The sequence below is a fragment of the Bos mutus genome, chromosome 5 (genome assembly GCF_027580195.1).
Source record: "Bos mutus isolate GX-2022 chromosome 5, NWIPB_WYAK_1.1, whole genome shotgun sequence".
In the NCBI taxonomy this organism is placed as follows: domain Eukaryota; kingdom Metazoa; phylum Chordata; class Mammalia; order Artiodactyla; family Bovidae; genus Bos; species Bos mutus.
In genome coordinates this window covers 109,597,792-109,616,043 of record NC_091621.1, presented here as the reverse complement: position 1 = coordinate 109,616,043, position 18,252 = coordinate 109,597,792, and the positions used below count along the sequence as shown (strand labels likewise).

The following is an 18,252-nucleotide window of genomic DNA, read 5'->3' as shown; positions in this document are numbered from 1 at the left end:
TTGTTCTTGCAGCTATCCAGGTAAATCTGGTCACCATGTTCCAGTAAACCTCCAACAAGACAACTGTTACTTTCTGTTCTGCAACTTTTAATCTCTATGTGAATGGGAAAGTGCCTTTAAAGGTCAGAGGCTGGCTGGAGACTGGTCTATCACATATATTCCTGGCTCTAGGCAGCGTTCTTATATGTGTGTGTGTGTGTGTGTGTGTTTAAAGTAATCTTTATCGATTGATTTTCCCTTTTTTTAGTTTTGAGTGTGCTGCAAGGCATGTGAAGATCTCAGATTCCCCATCAAGGATTGAAGCCTACCATGGTGGCGAAAGTGCCAAATCCTAACCTCCAGACCACCAGGGAACTCCTTGATTTTCCCCTTTTTAAAAGTGTCAATAAACTGTTATTTACAACAAATCATGTGGTTAGTCTGGGGCTAGCGTCTACCACCCCTGCGTTAGAGTGGGACCCGTAACCTGAATCCATGGGAAATTCCAAGCAACATTGGTTTATAAGGCTACAGAGCCAGCGTGACTGAACACAGGCCACAGAGCACAAGGGTTCGAGCTTAAGGAACAGATTCAACCTGGAGTCAGGTTTGTTCTTCTCTGTACAGCCTGAACCCCAAGCAGGCTGGAACTTGGAGGTGGGAATGATTTCGGATGCAGTCAGGAGCAAACGGCAGCAACCGGCAACTGGAAGCAAGAACTTCGTTTCCCAGACCAGGAGTCCTAAGCCCTGGACCACAGGAGTCAGCAGGTAAGGCTAAGGTTCCTAGTCTTGCCTGCCTAATCAAGAATGAATTCAGGCAAGGAGGCAGAAGGTAAAGAGTAAAGTAAAAAGTTTATTGAAAAGAAAAAGTACATTCAGAAAGGCACAGGAGAGAGCTCCGAGAGAGAGAAATTAGCAACTTTGGGGAGTTTAAATCCTTTATAATAAATCCTTCATAAAAGGGCAGTTTTCTGAGTCTATGTCTTCCCTCAAGCCAATCACCTTACTTTGTCCTCCCTGGTTAATTTGTCTCAGGACCCTCCCCTGGGGTGCGCACGCCCACCCTAGCCCAGTTGGATCTTGAAGTGAAGGCTTCTGGGAGGAGCAAGACTCATCATGGCCTGGAATTATCCTCTGACTTTTGATTCCAAGGCTTCCCCGGTGGCCCTGGGTTGGGAAGATCTCCTGGTGAAGGAAATGGCAACCCATTCCAGTATTCTCGCCTAGAGAATTCCATGGACAGAGGAGCCTGGCGGGCTACAGTCCATGGGGTCGCTAAGAGTCAGGCTGTTGTAGCCACACATTCCGGGAAGCAAACTCACTCAGAAGGACAATGCAGATAGTGGAGTGCAGTTTATTACACCGGCGGGCCCAAGGCAGAGTCTCCTCTTAGCCAAGGACCCCAACCAGCATCTGTGAAAATCTTTTATACCCTGTGTGTATGTGTCTGAACCCACCACTCCAAATTCCTTGAGACTTACATAAACCAAGGAAAATACAATCCCAGTAACCCCATCATTCACGTGCTATGTGCTCATGTGCTCAAACAGTCAAACAGTTAGCCAATAATCAATAAACCCGAGGTTATACTCTGATAGATACAGAAAAACTTACGGCCTGTCTCGAGGAAGGGGTGATTAGTGTATGTTTTCTCTTAGGCGATGAGTAACCTAGATACGATCTTCAAGGTTCCCCTGTCTGGAGGGGTCTTATCCTTCTGTTGTTTTCATAGGCACTAAACACAGAGTTCAGAGTCCATTGGAAAGGTAGCCGAGCATGATCAGCATGAACAGGCCTAAGATGGAGTCCAGGCCCTATGAATTCCTTCTTCAAGGCAACTAATAATTTTCTACTTTATTTCTTGACTCCAAGGAGAGTTTCTGCGCATTTGTAGGGTCTCCTCTGTCAGACAGGGTTTTTTCCTTTCATTGTCTTTGCCGTGATTATTCCCTAGAGATAAGAGACAAAGACTGGCTACTAACCCTGTAAATTCCTTAACTGGAGCCCACCTATCTCTTATCTCAAGAAATGCAAGCAGAAGGGTGGCTTATTGTAGATTTCCAACCTGGAGCCCACCTGTCTCCTACCTCATAAGGGCCACACTCCCTCATGGCGTCCATTCATTCAACAGGCAGGTGTAGAGCTAGGCGCAGATTTGGGCTGGGTGAGTGGATAGGGCGGAGAGGGATCCAGTCTGCCCTCCCCCAGTGGGATCGGCTGCGGTCTGCTCTCTTTAGCCAGGGTCTGGCCCATCCCCCTCTTGGGCATCTTTACTTTCTCTTTCCCTTTGCAGTAACGTCAGGTCCTACCCCATGGAGGGGCCTGGCCCCATCAGAGGCTGAGCTCAGCCAAGAGGGAGGGCCCAGGGGAAGGTGGGTCTGAGCCTGAGGAAGCAAAGCACCCCGGGGGCCCTCCCACCCGGGGCCCTCCTCCCACCCCCGTGCCAAACCAGGAAGGAGGGCGGGCTTCCGCAGAGCCGGCCTGGGAGGTCACTCATAGATAAGGGGTTTTTCTACCCGAGAGTCCTGAGAGAGCAAGTGGAGCCCCTGCACTCAAGACAAAGGCCAGGGATGCAACCAGCCTACCGAGGCTACAGCCAGATGCCCTGGACCAGGTACTGCTGCCCGCCCGCTCTGTCTACTGGGCCCCCTCTCCCGAGGTCTCTAGGGCTGTGTCTCATCCCTCAGCCTCCTTCTCCCTGACGTCTCTGCAGCTCCAGCCCCGTTCTTTTTCCCCCTCTGGCACCTTTTCTGAAAGGACCCTCTCCCACTTGGAGTCTTTGCCCTGTTCTGGGGAGGGGGCGCCCACTCTTGCTTCTGAACTGGCCCCTCCCACACCTCCACGCCTCTCTGAGGGTCCTCTGGCCCAGCTCTCAGTCTGAAATGCTGTGGGCCAGTTCTTTTCCCACCTGTGCTGGGCTGCACCCTCTATGAACACTTAGAATTTGGCCAAAGGATGGCTGAAGCAGCTGGTGGACTGTTTACAGCACTCCGATCCATTTTCTCTACTGTTTAGACCACTGTAAGCACAGTGTGAGAATACTTCTCTAAGGCAAGTAGAGACATCCCCTCTTCCGAGGGTACCTCAGCTCTGAGCAGAAAAATAAATGGTTTTATTTACAACCATTGGTTTAAGTAAAACCATTAAATGGTTTACAACCTGGCCACACCTTAGGTGACCACGCTTAACATTTATAACTGTACCATGGGTCTAGAATCGAGGAAAGATCAGGGGAAGTGCTCCTGTTTTAAAAGTGAGTAGGAAAGAAAGCCACATCCAAGGCTTCACACGGCTGCAAGGTCACAGATGGCATAGCTGGAGATGGCCTCGTCTGGTTGGGGCCCGGCTCCATCACTTACTGCTGTGTGACTTGGGTGGGCTACTTGCCCCCGCTGTGTCCCTGCTCCCTCCTCTATAAAATGGGCTTGGTTCCCCTGGGATTTGGGGGAGGAGTCGATGAGTTCAGATACAGAAAACACTTGAAACAGTAGCCTGAACCAGTGAATTTAGGTGTTAATCTCGTTGAAAAACTGAAACAACTATTGATATCATGTATAAAATAGATAACTAACGAGAACGGACTGTATAGCTCAGGGAACGCCACTCGGTGCTCTGTGATGACCTAAATGGGAAGGAAATCCAAAAAAGAAGGGATGCATGTTCGTGTATAGCTGATTTACTTTGCCGGACCGTAGAAACTAACACGACATTATAAAATAACTTTACTCCAATAAAAATTAACACAAGCAAACAAATGCACAAGTGAAAAGTCAGGAATGAATGGAACTGAAATGTCAAAGGATATTATTTTGTAGTGGAGAGGTTTTTATTATTTTTTATGTTTTACTAATGTTAGGCAGGAAAACTGGAGTGGGGATTAGGGTGCTACAGGAAAGAGCAGAGCCTGGGCCCTAGGGGGAGACGTCACCCACCCTGCTGACCCAGCACCGTCTTCTCTTCCCCAGTCTTCCTGTCTGCCAAAGGCAGCAGGAAATTCCCAAGGCCCAGGAGGGTTGCTGGGAAGCAGAGCACCGAGAGCAGCCAGGGCGTTGTGCTCAGGAGACACACACAGCTGGGAGAAATGCCCGGGTCGGGGTGGAGGGGGGCGTTCTCTGCATTTTCTCTTTTCTCTCTTTCGCTCCAGAGACTCCAGCGAACACATGGCACGGTTAGATCCTGAAACCTTCTACTTCCAGTTTCGCAACCTACTCTATGCCAACAGGAGGAACTGCTCCTATATCTGCTACAAGGTGGAAAGAAGGAAATACCACTCACGTGTCTCCTTCGACTGGGGGGTCTTTCATAACCAGGTACAGGCCCCAGGAAACTCTCATCGCATTTATTTGGTGCCTTAGAATTGCAGTGCGGGCAGCACAGATTTCACGTGCTGCCGGCATTGTGTCCTGCCAGGGGAGGAAAAGCCCGGGAGCAGGGAGTGGATGGCAAACTGCCCTTTTAGGATCCTTGCACAAGTTGTTTTCCCAAAGTTATGACTGGGGGATATAATTACAACTGCCATTCACTGGTTTTCCGACTGTGTTATGTCAGATACTAGGAAAATTCCTTTTGCAGTGCGTCCAGTTTTTATAAAAAATGCAGTTATAGGGACTTCCCTGGCAGTCCAGTGGTGAAAACTCGGTGCTCCCAGTGGGGGCATGGAAAACTAAGATCCCGCAAGCAGTTTGGTGGGGCCTAGATAAATAAAAGAATGCAGATATAGCAGTGATGGGGCTTCCTGGATGGCTCAAGCAGTAAAGAATTTGCCTGCAGTGCAGAAGATGCGGGACACACGGTTCTTTCCCGGGGTCGGGAAGATCACCTGGAGAAGGAAATGGCAGCCCACTCCAGTATTCTTGCCTGGAAAAGTGCATGGACAGAGGAGCCTGGTAGGCTACAGTCCTCGGGATTGCAAAGAGCTGGACACGACTGAGCGCACACGCACAGCAGTGATAGTGTCCAATGTCTTTGCAGGGTAATCGTTCAAATCTAGTTCCTGTTTCAAAAACGGGATGAAATTTTAGCCCCCAGATGCTGTCCCTCCATCACAGGTATTACAAAGGTTCATAAGCAAGTTGATATAGTGGAAAAAATTGTAATCAGTCCTATGCCATTTGGGGGCTGTCAGGGAATTCCGTGTCTTCCCATACATTTTCCTAAGTCCTTGGCCTGTGAAGTCTCTACTTGACGCTCCTGGAACCTCATACAAGATGGCAGTTGACATCCCACCAGGCTTTGTTTAGAGTCTGCTGGTGGTGGGTCTCTGAGTTGTCATCAAGCTTGGCCTTTAGCTTCGGAGGAAAGCATGTGGGCTTCCCTGGTGGCTTGGTGGTAAAGAATCCACCTGCCAGTGGAGGAGATGCAAGAGATATGGGTTCCATCCCTGAGTCAGGAAGATCCCCTGGAGAAGGGAATGGCAACCCACTCCAGTGTTCTTGCCTGGGAAATCCCATGGACAGAGGAGCCTGGTGGGCTACAGTCCATGGAGTCACAAAAGAGTCGGAGACGACTCAGTGACTTAACAACAAGGATGTGTTTAGGAAGTCTGGTCTATTGTGTTCCAGTGCCGATCAGACCCTAGTAGCTGCTCTGCTAGTTGGGTCCTCACCTGCCACACCCATTCCACTTCTGTGCCTAGGGCTTGGGATCTCACAGGGGAGACCCACAACCTTCATTCTGCCTGTCCCCCAGCTGGTGAGCACGTGGCCAGGTCTCCTGGATGACCACTGCAGCATCAGCAGTGCCTAATAAGTCCACTGCCCTGCGGCTCCTGGGGCAGCATCTCACCACTCCTGCAAAATGTCCCCCACCTGCCTGCAGCCTTTTCAGAACCTACCTGGGGAAGGCAGCTCTCATGGGCTGGGTTGGGTAGGAGTGTGTGCTGTAGCAATATTACCCCATCAAAATATAATCCGAGTCATACGTGTCATCTGACTTTTTCTACTACCCAGTATTCAAAAGATTAAGAGAAACCGATGAAATTAATATTGATAAGGTATTGGGCAATGCAGTCATCCCTCTGTATGGAGCGGGAGGTTGGTTCCAAGAACCCTGCTAACACCAAAATCTGTGGATACTGAATTCCATATGCAAGATGGCATAGCATTTGCATATAACCTACCCACATTCTCCCATATACTTTAGATCATCTCTAGCTTACTTGTGATATCTGATACAATGTAAATGCTACATAAACATTTGTAAATGCAGTGTCTATGTAAGTGAAAGAGGAGAGTGAAAAAGCTGGCTTAAAACTCAACTTTCAAAAAACTAAGATCATGGCATCCAGTCCCATCAGTTGATGGCAAATAGATGGGGAAAAAGTGGAAACAGTGACAGGTTTTATTTTCCTGGGCTCCCAAACCAATGTGGATGGCAACTGCAGCCAGGAAATTAAAAGATGCTTGCTGCTTGGAAGAAAGCATATGACAAGCCTAGATAGTGTATTAAAAAGCAGACATCTCTTTGCTAACAAAGGTCCATATAGTCAAAGCTATGGTTTTTTTCAGTAGTCATGTACGGATGTGAGAGCTGGATTATAAAAAAGGCTGAGCACCAAAGAACTGATGATTTTGAATTGTGCTGGAGAAGACTCTTGCGAGTCCCTTGGACTGCAAGGAGATCCAACCAGTTATTCCTAAAGGAAATCAAGCCTGAATATTCACTGGAAGGACTGAGGCTGATGCTGAAGCTCCAATACTTTGGCTACCTGATGCAAAGAGCCAACTCACTGGAAAAGACCCTGATGCTGAGAAAGATTGAGGGCAGGAGGAGAAGGGGACAATAGAGGATGAGATGGTTGGATGGCATCATCAACACAATAGACATGAGTCTGAGCAAACTCCAGGAGATGGTGAAGGACAGGGAAGCCTGGAGTGCCGTAGTCCATGGGGTCATAAAGAGTCAGACACAACTTAGCGAATGAACAAGATGTTATGTAAATTGTTGCCAGCCGGGCAAATTCAAGTTTTGTCTTTTGAAACTTTCTGGAATTTCCTTTTTCTGAATAATTTCAATAGGTGGTTGGTTGAATCCACAGATGAGCAGCCCTCAGATAAGAGAATTGTCTGTGTATCTAAGCTATATACTTATATGAATTTTATAATGCATAACTAATATAAAACTTCATGAGATAGTTTGCATTCTTTTTTGTTCATACTAAGTCACTGAAACGAACTGTGTTTTTTATTTTTAACATTTATTTATTTGGCTGCTCCAGGCAGCATACGGGATCTGTTTTAGTTGCTGCCTGTGGGGTCTAGTTCCCTGACCAGGGATCGAACCCCGGTCCCCTGCATTGAGAGCGTGGAGTCTTAGCCACTGGACCACCAGGGAAATCCCTTAACTGTGTATTTTCACACCTGCCACACAACTCCCTTCACTCGAGCCACACGTCAGATGCTCTGTAGAGGTGTGTGGCTGGTGGGTTCCCTGAGGTGCTGGGCAGCTCTGTGAGCCTCCTAGCAGACAGCAGCCAGGGAACCAACCTGGACCCCAGAGGGCATGGCACGAAGCCGGACTCAGGATACTTGTAGAATGAATGCTTGAGAGGATGGATGTTGGAATGAATGGATGAGTGGGTGACTGTGGGAAGGGACAACTAAGGAAGAAAAGAAGGGAGGGGACAGATGGAAAGAAGGGATAACTAGTAAGCCACCTGCCTCTGGGACACCAGCCCCTGACTCCTCCTCCTGCTGCCACCCGCACGGCCTGCTCTGCCGCCAAGAACAACCGCGCTTTCCTCCTCCGTCTCTCCCAGGTCTATGATGGGACTCGCTGCCACACCGAACTCCGCTTCCTGTCTTGGTTCCGCGCCGAGAAGCTGCGCTCTAACGAGCGTTACCACATCACCTGGTTCATGTCATGGAGCCCCTGCATGAAGTGTGCGAAGGAGGTGGCTGACTTCCTGGGGAGGCACCAGAATGTGACGCTGAGCATCTTCACCGCCCGTCTCTACAACTTCCAGGAGGAGAGGTCCAGGCAGGGGCTGCTCAGGCTGAGCGACCAGGGAGCCCATGTGGACATTATGTCCTACCAAGGTGAGAGCAGAGGGGGCTGGGGGGCTGGGCGAGGGGAGGTATGGGGGGGCACCTAGAATACCTCCCGAGAAAGAGGGGAGTGGGAGGGGAGCCTGGGGAGCGGGGAGGAGGGCCCAGGGCACAGGGAGAGGGTCAGCAGAGGACAGGCCCAGTTCTGACAGCTCTGCTTTCCTCTTTATCTCAGAATTCAAATACTGTTGGAAAAAGTTTGTAAACAGTCAGAGGAGGCCCTTCAGGCCTTGGAAGAAACTATACAGAAATTATCAGCGGCTGGTTGAAGAGCTTGAGGACATTCTCGGGTGAGGGCTTCTTTAGCCTCCCCTTTACCCCGACCCACGGCCTCCCCCTCACCTCCGCCCACTGTTACCTCCCTTCTCAGCCTCCTCTTCCCCCCGCCCCGGTCCTGCCGGGCCCCTGCCCTTGAACCTTTCCTCAGTCCTCTCTCCTTTCTTCTCCCAGCGTCTCCCTCTCCCCCAGCAAGGGGGCCCCCGCCTCCTCCCATCTCACGCGCTGACCCAACCTTGTTACTGAACTGAACATAAGTGGGTATGAACATGTATACGTGTGAAAATGAGATTTGAAAAACAACCTTGAAGACTGACTTGACTAATCAGAGAACGAGGATTCCTGATGGGAGTGACTGTATTCGTTCGCTAGGGCGTCAGCAACAAAACTCCGCAGACTTGTTAAGTCACTCTGGTGACTTAACAAGACGCATTAATTTTTCTCGCTGTCATGGAGGCTAGAAGTCCAAGACCAAGGTGATGGCAGGCTGGGTTTTCCTGCGGCCTCTCTCCTTGGCCACAGGTGGCTGCCTTCTCGCTGTGTCCTCAGATGGCCTTTCTTCTGTGCGTGACCTCTGGGGAGCCCCTGGTGTCCCTCTGTGTGTCCCAATCTCCTCTGCTTATAAGGACATTGGGGCTTCCCAGCTGGCGCTAGTGGTAAAGAACCTGCCTGCCAATGCAGGAGACGTTGGAGATGCAGGTTCAATCCCTGGGTCAGGAAGATCCCCTGGAGAAGGGCATGGCAACGCATTCCAGTATTCTTGCCTAAAGAATCCTCTGGCCAGAGGAGCCCGGCAGGCTACAGACCACTGGGTTGTAAAGAGTCGGACACGACTGAAGCAACTTAGCACACACAAGGACATCAGTCAGATTGGAGTAAGAGTCACCCTAAGACAGTGGTCCCCAACCTTTTTGGCACCAGGAACCAGTTTCATGGAAGACAATGTTTTTCCATGGACCGGAGGGTTGAGAAGAGGATGCTTTGGGGATGATTCTCATAAAGAGCATGCAACCTAGGTCCCTTGATTGCACAGTTCACAGTAGGGTTTGCACTCCTGTATGTGTGAGCTAAGTTGCTTCAGTCATTTCCAATTCTTTGCCACCCCATGGACTGTAGCCCGCCGAGCTCCTCTGTCCATAGCATTCTCCAGGCAAGAATACTGGAGTGGATTGCCAAGCCCTCCTGCAGGAGATCTTCCTGACCCAGGGATTGAACCCGAGTCTCTTCTGGCTCCTGCATTGGCAGGCGGGTTCTTTACCACTAATGCCACCTGGGAAGCCCTATTTGTGCTTCCATGAGAATCTAATGCTGCCCCTGACCTGATGGGAGGCAGAGCTCAGGCAGTAACGTGAGCGATGGGAAGCGGTTGTAAATACAGATAAAGCTTTGCTCACTTGCCCACCGCTCACTTCCTGCTGTGCAGACCCTTTCTAACAGACCACAGACAGGTGCCAGTCCATGGCCCGGAGGCTGGGGACCCCAGCCCTAAGAGCTTGCTCTTAATTCAATCACTGCCTTCAAGGTCCTATCTCAGTTACGGTCACGTTCTGAGGAAGTGGAAGTGGGGACTTCAGAATATGGATTTGGAGCTCACAGTTCAGCCCCTACAATGACCAAGGGCATCTCTGAGCTGAGCGGGCGCAGTGACAGCAGGATCCTGGTCCTGTGTGTCTCTCTCCAGGTTATGCCCCACCCCTTGACCCTGACTCGTCTGCTTCCATTCTAGACCTTGGTGCCCCCACAACCCCACCCTCACCCCACCATCACTCTGACATCATCACAGTCCGAGCTCACTCTGCTCATTCCTGGTCCCATTCCCACATTGCTGCCAGCGATGAAGTACTGAGGATGGTGATGGAGAGTGAGTGGGGGCGGGGGGTAGTTAATGGTTAAGTTTACATTTAAATAGGCCTTTAGGGGAAAAGGTAGGATTGGGCACTTGAGGATTGAGATGATCAGAAATTTTCCCAAAAGCAGAACAGAAAGTGGAAGGGCCTCCAGGAGTCAGGTCAGAGACCACAGCTCGGCTGCTCAAGGTAGATCAGAACGTGAGTGTCTGGCCCTGTGATTGCAGAGCCAGCAGCCACATAAACGCACAGAGGAGGAGGAACTCAGTGGAGATTCCAGAAAGGGTGGCGGGAACGATGGCAAGGGGTAAAGAGAGTAAGCTCCTGATGAGCTGGGTTTCTGGGCCACCAGAGGCACAGGAAGGACTGGCAAGTAGGAAGCTGTTGGTTTGGAATCTGTCATAAAGTCCTCGTGGAGAAGGTCGGGGGGTCCCACTCCTCTTGGCATCTGGCATGAATTGTCAGTGGCAGCAGATGCTTGTCCGTTTGCTCTCCCCTCTTGTTTGCACTGCTGCCTGGGGGTCCTGAGCAGAGTCCCGGGGGGTCCCTGGCTGCTTCAGCTCATCTGCCTCGATGCCCTCCCTCTTGGTGTTTCCTTCAAGGAGGGAGGCACAGACGGACACAGCTGTGGATGACACACGTCCTGATTGTCTCCAGCATTGAAAGGGCCCCAGTGGCCAGCTCAAAATGCCCCGCTCCTGGCATGCCTGCATCTCGGCCCATCCCCGGCAGCTCACGGGGATTTCTAGGGCCGGGGCTGGAGGATTGCTGTCATTAGGGAAAGGCCAGCAAAGGGTTTCAGACTTCTTGTCCACCCTTCCTGCTTCTCAGGCCAGGGGTGACTTAGCTCTGAGTCTGACCAACACTTCAGCGTGCAGATCTGATCAGTCTTCCCAGAAGGACCCAGATCATTCTAGACTTTTCCATTGGCTGTGACCCTGGGCATTAGGACAAAGGGAGGTAAAGGGGACAGCATTCTTATAGATCCTCTAACTTCCTGCCCAAGGTCTTGTTACCCCCGAGGCCACACCAGGGCCTGTGGGGCAGAAGGGGGTGTGTGCAGGGTCCGAGAGCAGTGAGATGACAAGCTGGGAAAAGTTAACTTAGGAGTTGCATCTGTGTGCAATCTGGACCGGAGGTGGCCACGACTGCTCTAAGACCTCCTCCCTAGGTTTCCCCTTTCCCCAGAGCTACTTTTTCATCTGGAGGTCTTGACATGACAAGGTAAGCAGGCAGCTTACCCTTTCTTTTGTACCCACCCTCCACCCACTCTTTTTAATGGAACAATGGGGAAGCGGGAGGAGGGAGCCAGGCCAGGCTGCCTGGACAGCTTTCCAGTTCTTTCATATTTGCTGTGTGACCTTGAGAGACTGTCTTAGCCTGTCCGTGCTAGGACCTCATCTAAAATGTCAGGATAACGATCCTCCCTGCTTGAGGCTGTCGGGGCGCTGGGGTGGCTGATGGTGCACAGATCTGCCCAACACAGGGCTGGAGATGAAGATCTGTAGTGCTGACCCCCAGCCCTCCTTTTCCATCCTGCCCAGAGTACTTTCCATCCTTGCCAGGGTACTAAATGACAACAAAGTACCAAGCCGGGGTGGGTGGAGAGAGCATCAGCTTGCCCCTCCCCCAGTGGGAGCAGCCTCTGTCCTGCTCTCTACAGCCAAGGTCTGGCCCATCCCTCTTGCTGGCATCTTTACTTTCTCTTTCCCCTTTGCAGTAATGTCGGTCCTGCCCATCCATCAGAGGCTGAGCTCTGCCAAGAGGGAGGGCCCCAGAGAAGGCGGGTCTGAACCCGAGGAATCAAAGCACCCCAGGGCCCTCCCACGCCTGGTGCCAAAACAGGAAGTGGGTGGAGCCTCAGCTGAGATGGCTGGGAGGTTGCTTTCAGATCAGGGACTGTCCTAAAAGCAGGGGTCCTGGGAGTGTCTATGACCGAGGGCTGGGCTGGGTCAGGCCATCCTGGGCAAGGAGCTTGCGTTTGGACTCCCGGAACCAGGTAAGTCAAGAGCCTGGGAGGAGGAAGAGGATGGAGAAAAAGAAAACCAGCCTAGGACCTCCCGCCTCAGCTTCCCCAGGCCAGAAGGGCATCTGCCACTCAGAAAGCTGTCGGGGAACATTCTCAGATAAGGGACTCTCCCAAGGCCAAGGGCAGCCTGCTGAGAGGGAGGTGGAGCCAGAGCGCCCAGTGCCAGGGCAAGCCGAGACTGCCAAGGGGGCTGGAGCCAGGCTGTGGGGACCAGGTATCGATGCCAGTTCTCCTCTCAGCCTCGGGCTCTGCCACCATCCACTCCCAGCCCTGGGTTCTCTCTCTGGCTCCTTCCCTGCAGGGCTCCACTTCTGTTCCTCCTCTTGCCTCAGGCCTCCCAGCCTCGCCTCTGCCACAGCCTGTCTGTCTGTGTCCCTGGCCATCTCTGTGTCTGGCCCTGGCCATATCCCATAGACATGGCCCCCAGGTCTTCCTGAAGCTTTTTGTGCACCCTCAATCCTAGACTTTAGGTTCAAGGATGATTGAAACAATGTCTGGAGTCAGCTACAAAAGCGTTTTTGTAAAACTTTATTTTAAAGGCACAATTTTGCAAAAGAATACTCTCATTTCTGCTCTGTGGAGGGAAAACTCTCCAAGATAAGAAGATAACTCATTTCCCATGAAGACACTACCAAGTGTGAAAAATTCAATTGATCTTTAAATACTTCTTAAAGGTTGTTTCTGTCACACCTACAGTTTTAGCTAGTCAAGGTCAAGGTGCAACATATGTGCTATGAAGATAAGTCCTCTCGTCTGAAATGTGAAGGGTCTAAGCCTTGAGTTGTCTGGGTGTCCCCAGGACTGGGGAGTTTCCCAGAACACGGGGACTTCAGGGCTAAAATCAGGAAGACTCTGGGCAGATGGGGCAGTGGTTGTCTTAGATGTGCTGCAAATGGGATTTCCCTTCTGATCTGGCCACCAGTTCCCCTCACCGGGAGTATGAACTTCAGGGGAGGTCAGTGGTGGGTAATGAAGGGTCCCAGTCCAGAGGTGGTCTCTTTAGCAGTTGTTCTCCAAATCCACCTGAAGTTTTACTGATTAACACGAGGCATGTTAGGTTTCCATTGATAAGATAGGTTTCCACTGGTGAAATCTGTGGCTTTGCTAATTAGAATAACAGATACCAGAAATGGTTTTTCGTTGGTGGAACTGGTGATATTTCAGTGAGTCAGCTGGAAATATGGCAGAGCTTTTCCACCCTTGTAGGCAGAGTGTTGCAACCCGGGGTCTGGGCTATGAGGGCATCCTTAGTTTGGTTCCTGTGCCAGTTCCGATGCTCTGAGGTCACCTGTGTCTGACGCGATGATAGGCCAAGTGACATTACCGTGGGTGGAGAGTCCAAAAGGACGGTGGTCTGAGGCCATCAAGCCTCCCAAGCTTGTTCAGGCTGGCATCTGCTTGGCCTTGGGTGTCCACGTGTGGTGGGGCTCTGGCCAGAGCGTACCTTCATGCACCTCCCTGGGTCTGGCAGGAAGGCTCCTGGTTGTATCCACCTGCTTCAATTTGTGCAGAGCCAGCAGCGTTTATTGAAAAAAAATGGGATTTCTTGAAATCCCATGAACAGAGGAGCCTGGCAGGCTACAGTCTATGGGGTCACAAAGAGTCAGATACGACTTAGTGACCAAACAACTACGAAGCCCTGGGGGTGTCTGGTCTACAACTCATCTCCTCTGGCCTCAGGCACCCTGATCGGATTCTGATCAAGATACGGATGCTTGAGGAGTGTGGGGTTAATGGATGAGTGAGTGAGTGAAGGAATACCTAATGAAGGAAAGAAGGAGGTTCTTTCCTTGTGCTGTGGGCAAGCTCGCATACTAGAACCTCGTGGTTCTGCATTTCCACGTAGGCTGGGCCACTTTGCAATGTATTACATGAAGGAAAGCAAGGTACAAAACGAAATACTTTACAGAGTACAAGCATAATGGGCGGGGGAGAAAAAGCTAAGTGAGTGCTTCCACCAAAGGTGTCTGTTGCAACACACCCTTGGTGACAGCAGTTTTTCCTGGTCATGTACCTCTGTGCTCTTTCTACAGACAGAAGTGTGATACACACACCTCAGCCAGGAGCACAAAGAGTTAACGGACAAACACCAGCTTCCATCCCCCCATCCCCCAAAGAGAAAGGGTTCTGACATTAGACATGAGATTGAGGTGCTTGTGGGACCTACACAGAGGGGTCTGGGGCTCAGGACAAAGATGTGAGAGCCGAGGAAGGACATGCAGTGTTCAGTTCTCGGGGTGCCCCCGCCCTACCCTAGCCCAGGCATCCTGCCTGCAGTGTCCTCTAGCGTGGGCTGGAGTGGAGGGGTTCTCTTTCAGGCCAGAGGTGGGAGGTGGTCTCTGAGGTGGGAGAACTCACACTCTTCCGTCTCCCTCCCCGGTCCCCCTGGTCAGCCAAGAAGGAAGAGACCCTCCCATACCTCCCCTTAAGGGCCCAGGCGAGCCCAAGGAATTGGGTTCAGAATGTAACCCAGCCTAGGGTGGCACCAGAGAAAGAACGCTCTCTGCATCTTGGATTTTCTCCTTCCTTGTTGCACAGAAACACGATGAATCTGCTAAGAGAAATTCTGTTCAAGCAGCAGTTTGGCAACCAGCCCCGGGTCCCAGCACCTTACTACCGGAGGAAGACCTACCTGTGCTACCAGCTGAAGCAGCTTAATGACTTGACGCTTGACAGAGGCTGCTTCCGCAACAAGGTGCCAGACGGGTCCTCTGGGTACAGGGCCGGAAGGGGCTAACCTCATCCATGCAGGGGAAATCGCGAGACTCAGCAGAGTCTGAGTTAACCCAGCTTCCCAGGAACTCTCCACCTTCTTCCCCATCCCAGGCCACCACAGAAGCCCTTCCTTCCAGCACAAAGTCTTCCTGCTCCTCTTTGAGAAGTTCATGTTTTCTCATCCTCCAGGTCTCAGCTCAGTCATCACTCCGGGAAGCCAAGCGCTCTTCCAAGGACTGAGCACCTAACCTCACCTGCAAGATCTCCATCACATTTCTGCCTTTCTGCTCATCTTTCTACCTGTCTGTTCTTCCTCTCTTCCTCCCTGACCTGCTCCTTGGTACTACCCTTCAGGTTCAAACATCTCCAGACAACCTCCTGATTGTGTCCAAACACCAGCTCACACTCTACCTGGTGGCTCAGTGGTAAAGAATCCACCTGCCAACACAGGAGATGCGGGTTTGATCCCTGGGTTGGGGAGATCCCCTGGAGAAGAGAATGGCAACCCACTCCAGTATCCTTGCCTGGGAAATCCCATGGACAGAGGCGACTGGTAGGCTATAGTCCATGGGGTCACAAAGAGTTAGACATGACTTAGTGACTAAATAACTACGAAGCCCTGGGGGTGTCTGGTCTACAACCCGTCTCCTCTGGCCACAAGGACCCTGATCAGATTCCGGTCAAGATACAGATGTGTGGAATTAATGGATGAGTGAGTGAGTGAAGGAATACACAATGAACAAAAGGAGGTTCTTTCTTTGTGGTATAGGCAAGCTCACATCCTAGAAAGTTCACAGGATAGAGCCCCTCATCCCCAACTTCACCCTCCATGTGTGACCTCTGGCCTCTGCCTTCTAACCAGCCCTTCCTGCTCTCTGTCTTATACCCTCTCCAGAAGCAGCGGCATGCAGAAATTCGCTTTATTGACAAGATCAACTCACTGGATCTGAACCCGAGCCAGAGCTACAAAATCATCTGCTATATCACATGGAGCCCTTGCCCGAACTGTGCCAATGAGCTGGTCAATTTCATCACCAGGAATAACCACCTGAAACTGGAGATCTTTGCCTCCCGCCTGTACTTCCACTGGATCAAGCCATTTAAGATGGGGCTGCAGGATCTGCAGAAAGCTGGGATCTCAGTGGCTGTCATGACCCACACAGGTAGGAAGAGAGACAGAGCTGTCAGTGCCCTGGAGGTTCTGCAAGTTCCAAGAGCGAAAGCCACTGCGTGGGAGTGGGAGAAGAGGGGAGGCTGGGCAGGAAGGACGCAGGCCCAGTTGGGACTCAAGGGGTGATACCACCTGGAGGGGAAATTCCAGGGACAGGAATAGAAAGAAGGGGGAAGGAAGGAGGAAACCTGCTCCTCTGCCCTCAGGGCCTGACTCTGCTTCTCTCTCTCATATCTCAAGAGTTTGAAGACTGCTGGGAACAGTTTGTGGACAACCAGTCAAGGCCCTTCCAGCCCTGGGACAAGCTGGAGCAATACAGTGCGAGCATAAGACGAAGGCTCCAGAGGATCCTAACGGTGAGAAGCCAGCCCCAAAGCAGGTCCCCGGCCTCTCCCGACTCCCTCGCCAGCTTCAGCCTCCCCACTTCTATCATCTGTCCTCTGCTTGCTGTCTCCCACCCCCCACTCCCTTCTCTTTTCTCATGACACCTCCTTTTGGCTCCCTCTCCCAGGCGTTTGCAGTTCCTTCCATGTCTGTCTTGATAGATCCTTTTTGTTTGTTTGCTTCAGGTCTTCTTTGTGGCTTCCCTGATGGCTCAGATAGTAAAGAATCTGCCTGCAATGCAGGAGATCTGGATGTGATCCCTGGGTCAGGAAGATCCCCTGGAGAAGGGAATGGCTAGCCACTCCCATGTTTTTGCCTGGAGAAGTCCATGGACAGAGGAGCCTGGCGGGCTACTGTAGACTATAGTCCACGGGGCCACAAAGAGTCGGACACGACCGAGTGACTGACACTTCTTTGTGGCACACAGCCTCTTAGATGCCCTGCAGCATGTGGGATATTAGTTCCTCTACCAGGGTTCGAACTTGAGTCCCCTACATTGGAATGCAGACTCTTTACCACTGGACCACCAGGGAAGCCCCTTAATAAATTCTCCTTAGCTCTCTGTTTCCCTCCAGGCCTCCAGGGCGCACTTGACTCAGTTCTTTTCCTTTGCATTTCTAGTCCCTGCGTTTTCAGCATCACCTCTCCTCCCCTACCTCCCTCACAGTTTCCTGCCAATCAAAGCTTTCTCATTCCTCTCTCAACAGGCCCCAATTTAGAAAAGATCTTCAGAGGCTTGAGCATCAGACTCTCATCCCTTTGTCATTACGGAGAGACTCAAGATGACAGTTCCTGGGGCATCCCAATGCTTCATGAACTGCTGACTCTCAGGATCGAGGAACAAGCTCCACAGGCAAGCCGGACCCTTGCCCAAGTCCAGAGATCTTTCTTCTGTTTTCTAAGTGGGAAAAATTTTTTTAATTGAAAAAAATAATAATAAAGACAATTTGAAAGTCTGTAAAACTTTACTTTCTAAAAGGGTTACGTAAGGATTAGTCTTTCCTTCATTAAACGATGAGTACAAAGAACTTTAGTGCTACAGCTCTAAGGAAAAATTTGCTTTAGAATTCCTAGTAGAGTCTGGAATAGTGGGATCATTTTGTGATTCAACTATGCTCTATTCCTTCTCTATATCTAACATTTGCCTAAATAAATAAGATAAGGACTTCCCTGGTGGTCCAGTGGCTAAGACTCCTTGCTCCGAATGCAAGGGGCCAGGGTTTGAGCCCTGGTCAGGGGACAATGAGATCCCACATGCCACAACTAAAGATCCTGCAAGCCGAAACCAAAAGACCCCATATGTTACAACTCGACCTGGCACAGCCAAGTAAAATAATAAATCAAATATTGTTAATAAGCAAAGTAAAACTTTATTGCATGAAGTTGACCACAACCTTGACTGGGGAAAGAACAGACTTGAAACTGTTTTCCGGTGTTCTTGGTTGAAGCAACAGGCATTCCTGGAATGCTGAAATTCCTGACACAGAAAAAACATTTAATAGAAAGATGTTGGATGGTTCACGGAATCTCTAGGAAGGACGAGGAACTAGATTTGAAGGCTTCACTGCCAGGAAGCCTCCAAACTATGCTGCTAGCTGGTCTAGTGGCCAGGACTGCTGGTGATGGCATGCTTCACCCACAGCAGCTGGATACTAACAAAGAATCCCTGCTTCGACTGCCCCCACTGCCAACAGTCCCATCAGGATGGCGGAAAGGGACAGGAAACAGTTAAAATAAATAATGAACACAGCATAAGATGAGAAGAGTAAAATCTAATGTATTACACTGAATGTGAACAGAGGGG

General features: G+C 50.8%; 1 protein-coding gene across 1 annotated transcript in view; it reads left to right on the top strand.

Moving 5' to 3' along the window:
- The window catches only part of APOBEC3B (apolipoprotein B mRNA editing enzyme catalytic subunit 3B), a 43,414-nt gene extending 26,010 nt beyond the window's left edge, over nt 1-17,404 (top strand). Inside the window, exons 7-15 of the mRNA XM_070370153.1 lie at nt 2,275-2,278; nt 2,330-2,595; nt 4,126-4,291; nt 7,738-8,017; nt 8,202-8,316; nt 14,717-14,873; nt 15,789-16,056; nt 16,305-16,420; nt 17,156-17,404. Coding sequence (XP_070226254.1) covers nt 2,275-2,278; nt 2,330-2,595; nt 4,126-4,291; nt 7,738-8,017; nt 8,202-8,316; nt 14,717-14,873; nt 15,789-16,056; nt 16,305-16,420; nt 17,156-17,167 — 1,384 coding nt within the window. The 3' untranslated portion in view covers nt 17,168-17,404. The remainder of the gene's footprint in view (nt 1-2,274; nt 2,279-2,329; nt 2,596-4,125; nt 4,292-7,737; nt 8,018-8,201; nt 8,317-14,716; nt 14,874-15,788; nt 16,057-16,304; nt 16,421-17,155) is intronic.
- Nucleotides 17,405-18,252: the final 848 nt, after the last annotated feature.